This window comes from Dioscorea cayenensis, unplaced genomic scaffold (assembly GCF_009730915.1).
Source record: "Dioscorea cayenensis subsp. rotundata cultivar TDr96_F1 unplaced genomic scaffold, TDr96_F1_v2_PseudoChromosome.rev07_lg8_w22 25.fasta BLBR01001867.1, whole genome shotgun sequence".
NCBI classification, from domain to species: Eukaryota; Viridiplantae; Streptophyta; class Magnoliopsida; order Dioscoreales; family Dioscoreaceae; genus Dioscorea; species Dioscorea cayenensis.
In genome coordinates, this window is record NW_024088258.1 from 41,402 (window position 1) to 51,936 (window position 10,535).

At 30.6% G+C, this 10,535-nt stretch overlaps 2 protein-coding genes across 2 annotated transcripts; one reads left to right on the plus strand and one right to left on the minus strand.

Moving 5' to 3' along the window:
* Positions 1-1,699: 1,699 nt before the first annotated feature.
* On the plus strand, positions 1,700-4,974 carry LOC120257105 (protein phosphatase 2C 51-like). The gene is made up of 3 exons (XM_039264716.1): positions 1,700-2,401; positions 4,028-4,133; positions 4,579-4,974. The coding sequence occupies exons 1-3, from the start codon at positions 1,700-1,702 to the stop codon at positions 4,899-4,901; spliced, it is 1,131 nt and encodes a 376-aa protein (XP_039120650.1). The 3' UTR covers positions 4,902-4,974.
* Positions 4,975-9,206: 4,232 nt separating this feature from the next.
* On the minus strand, positions 9,207-9,842 carry LOC120257106. Its single transcript, XM_039264717.1, has one exon. It carries the CDS (start codon positions 9,840-9,842, stop codon positions 9,207-9,209), a length of 636 nt encoding a protein of 211 aa, XP_039120651.1.
* Positions 9,843-10,535: the final 693 nt, after the last annotated feature.

A 10,535-nucleotide genomic window follows, 5' to 3' on the forward strand; every position in this document is an offset into this window, starting at 1 on the left:
CTCTGCTTTGGTGACCTGCTGAGTATTCATAAAAGGCGCTTGTAGTCATTATTCATTAATATTGGGGTTATGATAGAATTAGATAAAACTTAACTAAATTTTTGTGAATATATGGTTGGTTTTGGAGAAGTGAAAATTAATAATTGTAATTTTAGAATCACTTATATAATTTGGTAATTATAAAAACATAAAAATATATATGATTTTTAAATGATTGGTGTGTTTTGAGTTTTAGAAATTAAAATATTTTTAAAATCTCTCGTTATCGCCAATAAATGATTTTTTTTTTCTTTTCTCAATATCCAGTACAAAAAATTAATGATTTTTATATGAAAACAATATGGATCACGTAAAATCTAATTATCTATCTTATCTATTTCTTTATTATTTTTTTAAAATCCAGTATAAATTTAAGATTATTCAAAAATTACGATATACAAAAATTAGCTATCTTTCTAGTCTAGATTGTTAATTGATAGCTTTCTCTTTTATCTAACACTATTCTTTCTTTTTTCTCCCTTCTTTAATTATCCTACACAATATCTTAAATTCAATAGCCTTACATTATAATTTGTACATTATTGATTTAATTAAATAAATAACTAGTCCATAATTGTACTTGTAATGATTATTATATTCTATTAAAATGAAAAAAAAATTATTTTTATTTTTTCATTATCAAAGCTACTATCCAATCTTTTATAAACATGAAAAATCATGAAATCATGTCATACCGTTAACGTCATGATATTCGTATGAAAGCTTTCAAATATCACTCAGTTTGAAACAAATTAATAAAGTGTATTGGAATTCACAATTTTTCACAACTCATTTTTTTATTAGGGAGTGACAAGGTATTTTTATCACAATTCTTTTTATGAAAAACTCTATAATTATATGTTATCATGGCCAAATATATTCTTTTATTTATCAAACATTTTTTTTTTCAAATTGTATCTAACAATTAGAGAATAATATAGTATGTTAAGCATTATCTTAATTTATAAATTTTAAAAATTATAATTCCTATAAAATAAAAACATATTAACAAATTTATAATCTTTTCAATAGAAAATTCTATTGAAAATAATGCCAATCAAACGACTATTTTTAGCTGAAAAATAATGCCAATCAAACGAATATTTTTTTATTTTTCATGGAAAAATTTTACTTTTCTACCAATTTTCCATGTTGCCAATCAAACACAGCCTACGAGTTTTTTGGGAATATTTTTAGTATTATTTATTTATTTGAAATAAAAAACCTTTTAATATTAAAGATGAATATTTAGTTTATATAAAAATACGACATAGTTTTAAAAATATTATAAAAAATAGTTCATAATTTTTAATTTTTTATTATTCTCAAGATAAAACAAATGGTAAATAAAAATGTAACGGATTATATCAACCATCAATGAAAAAGCACAAATATGGCACAGTAATACATATGTATCTTGCAAACACATATTGACCGGTTAGCATCATTCGCTAACGGATGTCATCTTTATTCCGTGGCACTATCCATGTGACACAAATGTCACAAATCCAAAAGAGAATATGATCCGACGGATGACATTTTTTTCTCTCCTTCTTCGAGGTACTAATACAGCACCGCTTTTACCTTTTACCATATACCTTTTCTCCTTCTTCCTCTCCCCGTTTTCCTCCGTACAGCAAAAAAAGTGTGAAAAAAACCTATGGAGCCATTATTCCCAAGAGAAAATGTGGGTCACGGTTTTTCTGAAAATTGTGCCCTCGATTTATCGTTGCAAAGACTGCTCGTGATTTCTCAGCCTGGCTCTGGCTCTGCTGGCTCTATAGAAGGGAAGTATGTGAAGAACAAAGGCGAGAGCTTTGGCTCTGGCTCTGGCTCTGGCTCTAGAGAAGGGGAGCATGTGAAGAACAAAGGCGAGAACTCGAACTACTCATCATCCTCCAACTCTCTACCACCACCGTCACCTGAGGATAGAAACCGCGGCAGGGACAACAAGAAGAAGTACCAAGAGCTCATGCACTCATGGGCTTCAGTAGTGGGGCGGAGACGTGATATGGAGGATGGCTTGACAATAGCTACAAGCTTCATCAAGGGCTATGACTTCTATGGCGTGTTCGATGGCCATGGTGGTGCGAAGGTTGCACATTTTTGTCATGAAAGGATGCACTTAGCAGTAGCAGAAGAGGTCAGTGGAGTGGAGGAGGTGAACTGGGAGCTTGTCATGACATCAAGCTTCACAAAGGTTGACAGGGAGGTGACGGCCGTGCCGGGCCATCACAACATTGGGTCCACTGCCTTGGTAGCGGTGGTGGGTCCGAAGAAAATAGTGGTTGCTAACTGTGGGGATTGCCGTGCTGTGCTCTCAAGCGGTGGCGTTGCTGTTCCACTCTCGGTTGATCACAAGGTATATGAATTTACCAGCGGAGGTGAAGGATTCCTTTATCTCTTGGTTATTTTTATATTAATTTATTTTGGTATGCATGGGTTTTCCGTGGGGATTTCGCTGTTTTATTCATAGGATGTTTCTGGATTTCTTCGGTATGGTTTTGATTCTGATATCTGAATTTTGAACTTGGTTGCTTGTTTCAGAACACTGAAGCTTGATGCGTTTTCATTTGTACTTTTGATCTTTATTTTATGGAGATTGGTACTAGGGTTTGTGTATGAAGTTGGTGTTCTATATATAGTTCTTTCTCTTTTTGTGGCTGTCTATATTGCTTTTCAGATGGATCTTTTCACAGTCAAGGTACTCTTGACCCCTAGCTTTTCACTATTTTTTATGTGTATTGATGCACTTGGAAAATTCAAAATATTTTTTCTTTCTGAGATTCAAGCCATCTTGACGATATATTAATGTGATTTAACAAGAAAAGACAATTCAATTTGAAGCGGAAGAAGCTGTGTTTTAAGTGTTTTCTTTAGCTCTTGTAGCACAACTGAAGGGTTTGTTATAATGAAGCAAAGAGGTTTGAGTTTGGAGTAGTAGAAGCAGCTGTGTTTTCAAGGGCTTTTGTTTACTTTTCTGGTGCAAATAAATAAGGGCTTTGTGATGAAAGTTGCTTTGCTTATGCCATGAAATTTGGAAGCCTGTTTAAATATATATACATGCTTGGAAGATCTCTTGTCTGTTGCAATCCTGAAAAAAAAAAACATTTTTACCAGTTGGTTATATACTAGTTTCTTTTCCTATTTGGGTTCCTCAAGTAAGTGAGAATATTCTTCGTCGAGGATTCTGATCATATTTGATAAATTCGATAAACGACAATTTGGATAACATTATTTTCACTCCATTGAAAAACTAAATGACAATCTATTAAGTAGTAGCTGTTGGAATTGAATGTGTTCTTTACTGTTGTTGCCGGTGTACAATCTTTGATTTGTTCCTCCTGTTTGTCATGTGTTGTCGTATTTTCTTCGTGTTTGCATTTGCTCAATGTGTTCTTCTTCTTCCCTTACTGGTTGTGGTATAAGGTTGAACTTCTTTAAATGCATTGTGGTAAAAATTTCTTATATGTTCATTGTCTCTTGTTGGTACTGCCCTTCTTATTTAGAGCTACCTTCATATGTAGATAGAGTTGGACTTCCTTAAATGCATAAGAAGAACATTGCCAAATGTTCTTATTTCCTTTCTTAATATACCTTTATCTTTGTATCAGTTATTCATTTGATACTTAATTTATGAATTTGTCCTTTGTTTTGTTAAGAGAGTGAGATCAAAATCTTAAATGAGTAAAACTGATTAATTTTGTGTCATTTATTTTCAAAGATTCAGTTTTGGTACCATTTACTTGCAAATCTTTGGTTTCATATCATATATCTGCTTTAACGGCATGTTTTAGTAGATTTCTTATTAATGTATCATGTTAGTGAACTCAATATGTTTCATGAGGTATATATAAGCATTTGAAATTCTTTTTTTTCACAGATTTGATGTTTTAGCTAATAAAGTGAATGTTTGTTTATTGTTTGTCAATTGATTAGTATCCTCAAATTTCAAACTTAGTCTTGATGAAAATTTAATCTTGCATAGCCTGATAGGGCAGATGAGCTTGAGAGGATTGAAGCTATTGGAGGAAAGGTTATTAATTGGAATGGTTTTCGTGTTTTAGGAGTATTAGCCACATCTCGCTCTATCGGTATGTGTATTTAATTCATCTTGTGGTATGTATATCTGATTATTAAACACAAGTTCTTTGGGTAATTCATGATAGACTTATATGCTTTGATCCTTGTTAATGAAGCATTGAAAATTTAAACTTCAATTGTGGAAAACTTACCATAAGTAGAGGATTTGTTGCAGTTTTATTGTATTCATCAATGCGCGCCATAGATTATGTAGGTGAAATAACATGCTGTAATCAGTTAATTTGAAGATTTTTATTTTGAATATTAGTGAGATTATTATTATTATTATTATTATTATTATTATTTTGTAAAGTTGATGATATTTTTTATGTGTTTTTGATTTTATTTTCTTCCATTGCATGTAATTTAGAATTGATAAACTTTGCATCATTTGCTTTAGAATAATTGATATTCTATGTGTTTGTGGTGTCGAATCTGAACTCAAATTATACACAGGAGACAATTATCTCAAACCATGTGTGATCCCAAATCCTGAGGTTATGATTGTTGAACGTTCTGAAAAGGATGAATTTATCATATTGGCTAGTGATGGATTCTGGGATGTGGTATCCAATGAAGTGGCTTGTAGAGTTGCAAGACGATATCTTACTCAATGTAATTCAGTTGTAGCAGTGGAACCAGAAAGGCGCAATACCCTAAATGAAGCAGCTACTGTACTTTCTCAACTTGCAATTTCTCAAGGAAGTTGTGACAATATCACTGTTATAGTGGTGGAACTAAAAAGGTTAGATCTCCGCAGGCCAAGGCGCACTATTTGAAAACTCCACCTTGTTGAGTTTGTCTCAAGATATATCATTGTTTTGTTTTCTATTTTAAGTATTTTAGTTAGAGAGTTATGTGCAACAAAAAAAAGTTGGATTGGTTAAAAACTAATATTATAGGCACCAATTTGGCTTTTGTTGTGTGTATTTTGTTTTGTTTTGTTTTTTTAGTAGTATAAACAGAGTTTTATGTTTTTTTTATTTCATGTAGTTTGAAATTATGTGATGTTTTTTTTATTTACTTCATTTCAATTGTTTTAAAGTTGGTACAAATCAAAATTTGAATGTTTCTTTACTTAAAATTTTTTTAATTAGATTTAAATTCTTAATCATGTTTATATTCCATTAGTCACAAACACTACCATGGCTATTGTCCGCCAACTAGTAGTATATAGAATTAAATTTTTGCTTTAATATTTTGAAAAATAGTTTTATATATATATATATATATAGGTATTTCAGATTGCATTTTTTTTTAATATATCAGGGTGCATATTATAGATATAATTTTTTATAATTTTAAAAATATTTTCATTTATCTTTGTGCATACCATTAGTGTGTGTGTGTATAACCTAATATATATCTAAGTTATTAAAACATCAATTTTCTATTTAACTTTTTTTTTTTTTTAATATTTTGGGAATCGACTGTTACTTATTAAAGGAGAAAATGTACAACACTTTTTTACAATAACATATGTAACTATATATATGAAATTGATATATATATAAATCTTGTACACCCGTTGCACCTATATGGATAAGTATAAGCACATGTGGCATGGGCACTACTGTTCTCTCAGAGAACTTTCACGTGTTTTAGAATGTTTTTATTGTTATTATTCAATATTATTTATATATACTTTATAGATCAATATTTTATAATTAGAAAATTCCATAATCTCATAAGGCATGCAAGACTAGCACCGCCACTGGTTGTGTCAAGATAGCATATGCATTAACATATGTTTTTGACTAGGGATAGCCCCGCACCGCCTTGGCGGCTTGGCCCATCATATATCTTACCCAGCATCCCGCCCTGCTCCATAATTTCTCAATACCATAACCACTGACCGTTTTTACAAGAGTTGAAATAAAAAAATAAAAATTTTCACTATTTTTAGTTCATTAATACATAAGTTTAATCAAAATACATAACTATCATAATTAAGTAAAAATTTTATTTACTTTATTTATAAAGTGAGAAATTTTAAAATTATATGTATATATTAAGGGGTTGTTTGTTTGTAAGGAATGGAGTTAAGGAGGAATGAGATAGGAATGAGAATAAGGGGGAATGAATTAGGAATGGAAAGAAAGCTGTGTTTGGTTGGAAGATATGGGAGAGTAACTCATTGGGAATGGGAAAAGTAAATAGAAGAAATATGTGAAAAATGTCTTTTATGCCCTTATAAAATAAATATTAAATAATAAATATATTAGTCAATAATATTATTTGATTTGAAATATATCATCATTATTTTTATAATTTAAATCTTTTTAAAATTTTATAATTAATTTTACAATCAATCAATTAATAATAATAATTATTATTATTATTCAGTTTTTCTTGCAATAAAAAAATAAATGTTTATTATTAGTATTACTATTATTATTATTATTATTATTATTATTATAAAAGAATGTTTATTATGATAAATTTTAAATTTTAAAATTTAAACATAAATAATTTAAATAATAAAAATTCATCCTCAATTTACTGTTTATTATTCAGTTTTCTTGCAATAAAATAATAAATGTTTATTATTATTATTATTATTATTATTATTATTATTATTATAAAAGAATGTTTATTATTATTAATTTTAAAATTTAAACATAAATAATTTAAATAAAAGAATGAACAACTATTAAACAATTGGTAGAAAAGGGTAAAATGGTCATTTGCTGTTTCGGATTGGGCAATCCTTGAGTTTTTTGGATGAATCCCAATCAAGGTTCTCCTTTCATCTCATTCCTCACACAATCCTCCCTTACTCCTATGCCTGCCAACCAAACAAAGGAGTAAACCCATTCCCAATCCAATCCCACTCCATTCCTTGGAACCAAACATCACCTAATATATAGGGGTATATATGCAAATTTTTATCGGGGCGAGACGGGGAGGGGCAAGGTAGAAACCAAACCCGCCCGGTCCCGTCCCTTCCCCCGATTTTCAACAAAAAACTCCCCGTTTGGGGTAGATCGGGTCAGAAATCACAGGTAGGTTCGATTTTTGCCATCCCTATTTTTGACCCAACATTAATGTTGTGTCTGACACAATAAAATTTTAGGACTATAAGAAAGTAAAATTATAAATATGACTCACCAAAATAAATTATATTTAGGTGTATACCTCTATAAAGACATTTACCAGTATACACCCACAAATCAATATTTCCGTGTAATACATTTGACTAAAAAAAAGCTTCATACATGTTTGAGGGACTAAACAAAAGTATATATATAAATCAATAATTATCAGTTGGTTTAATTACTTTGCAAAAGATAAAGATATTTAGGCATTTGTCAGAGTATAGTAAATAGTTAACTATGAAATCAATATTTGTGTGTAATACCTCCGGCCTACAAAAAAGTTTCAACTTGTGAGAGGGACTTAAAAAAATTATATAGACAAATCCATAATTATCTTTTAGTTTAATTACTTTGCAAAAGATATTCAAGCATTTCCCATAGTATAGTAAATAGTTAACTATCAAGGAGTTCATATTCTCTACCAAATCTAAATGTTTGATAATAGAAACAGTATACATGAAAATATGAGTGTTTATAAGGGTATGATGTAAATTTTATTTTAACTGTTATATATATATATATATATATATATATGCAAAGATGCAAAAATCCATTACAAAAACTATTTGTTTCTAACTAATACAAGAATGAGATAAAATAATTATTAAAATAGTCACTCTATTTTTCAAAATCAACCCTTTTAGTCCACTTATTATAATTTCTAACTTTCCAATCCCGTATTTTTTCTAATTTGGGAAATCTTAGACTACTCGCAAACGTACTATTGGAATTTACTGTGTGGTCTCTTTAATATTAAAAAAATTTTAAAAAACAAAGAAGAGAGAAAGATTAGAGTAAAATATGTAAACCGAATTGGGATCGATCCAAAACAATGGATCTGAATCCAACCCCAATCCTCTGAAATTCCTTGATTTTAAGCAACCAACATCCGACATCCTCCACCCTCCCGACTCTAGTAAAACTCTCCCGCCAACCACCAACCATCAACCACATGCACAGAGCTCCCACCTGTGAAGTCAGAGCTTTTCCAACCCATCTATGGCCTTGCTTAGCCCTTCTCCGACCTAGTATGTCTCTTTTGTCCACCACTCTCTTTTTATAGATGAGCTAACAACTAGAACAATAGATTCCTTATTAGGTATGTTTGTCTTTGTTATATCTTTTTGGTTTTGATTTTTTTTTTCTTTAATTTTGTTGGGGATTATTTCCAATCTCAAGCCTAGTTATTGTAATTATTTAAGTATTCTTATGTAAGATGTAGTTTGTTGTTGCTCATGTTTGAGCATTATGATTGATTCAAAACTTATGTTGAGATGTTGACATGCAATTTCTCTTTTTGTTACAATGCTATTGAGGGTTTCAATAGGTGATTATGGTTTACCTAGAAACAGAAGTTATCACATTCAGGGGCGGAGCCAAGATTTAGGTAGAAAGGGGACCGAGATTAAAATGTTGAACATAATTTTTTTTTGTTGGAAACAATTCAAAAAATACATTGATTAATTAGATAAACTTACTACTTACAAGCATCACAAAACAAACAAAAAACCATATTGCAAGTTTGCAACTAGATAGAACATCAAACACCAAATCCAAACAAATATTGAGGTATAAACACCACTAACATTTTTTGGCCAAGGCTATCTTGAATGCTCCACTTAGACTCCATTGAATACTCTACTACTACACTACATTGAATCAACATTTGCCACATAACCTGAAACAAGATAGTAAAAGCACTCATTAAATTCAACCCAAACATCAAAACCATAACTACACAATAACTCTCAATGATAGCACAAATACAATCAACACAAATCCAATTGATTCCTATAGATGCATCAATAGAAAATTGTTCCAAAACCAGAATCTCACCAAACATTCTATAGTCTATAGATACACCAACTAATTTGCAAGTGACATTGTCATTGAATCAACTTCAAATAAAATGACCAAATATTGAATGAAAAGATAATATAGAAATTGGTAATTAAAAAAATTCAATTGTTCAATCAAATATATACCTCATTTCTTAAGTTGTGCTCGTCGATGTTTCATTGCATAAAAATCATCAATTATTATATCAGTGGTAAATTTTTCAGCAATCTCCTTCTCGATATAAACAATCATATAATCAGTGAGAAAACCATCTTCCATCTTGTTGCGAAGCCTTGTTTTAATAATTTTCATAGCTGAAAAAGCTCGTTCTGTGGTTGTTGTTGATACCGGAAGAGTCAAGACAAGCCGTAATAATCTGTCAATCAAAGGATAAAAACTAGACTTTCCTTTCTCTGCAAACTTTTGACATAATTCACCAATAGTAGACAAGTTCTGAAAATTTGGATCTTTGTGCACATCAAGTTCATAATGTAGCAATTCATATTCCAATTGAATCTTTTCTTGCTCAGAAAAATATGATGAATAAAATTTCTCAACAAGATTACAAATGTCCCTAGCATCAAATGACTTGAATGCATCCTTAGGATCTAAAGTTGTACTCATGATAAGAAGTTTTGTTGCTTGCTCACTGAACCTGCTATTTAATTCTTTTAACTGATAATCTATAACAGTAGTAAATATATCGATGCGATAATGATGCGATACTGTCACAGAATCTTTATGCCTTCGGGATCGAATTATGTCTGAATAAGCACCATTCATATCAGGAATTTGAATAGCTTGTCTACTACAAAAAGAAGTAACTTTTTCTAATAGAGAATTCCAACCACAATCTCTTAAATTTTGAATCAACGATTTTGTGGTAGAGACCAAGCACATGGCATTCAAAATATCTTGAGACTTTTGTTGCAAAGCTTGACAGAGTTTGTCAGTAATTCCCATAATTTCTTTCAACACATGTAGAATGAAAACAAAATCAAATGACATCAATGCTTTGAGAGCATATGTAGCATCACCTCATTGGGAGTAAGTAGATCCTTTAACAGTTAAATCTTCAAGAACCAAAGCAGTTGCACTATACATGCGTAAAAAGCTGCATATAGAATTGAAATGAGAACTCCATCAAGTATCACCTGGTCTCTGTAATGTGCCAATTTGGTTAGCTCCCCTACCAGTCTCAATCTCATCATTTGCAATCAAATTAGCAATTTCAGATACATAAGCAGCTTGTAACTCATCATTACGTTTACATGAAGAACACACAACATTAACAATCACATTCAAATTTTGAAAGAAAGAATGAACATCAACTGCTTCTTTAGCTGTGGCAACAAGAGCTAGTTGTAATTGATGAGCTAGACAATGAACATAATATGCATAAGGACATTCTTGAAGAATTAAAGCTTGTAAACCATTCCACTCTCCACGCATATTACTAGCTCCATCATATCCTTG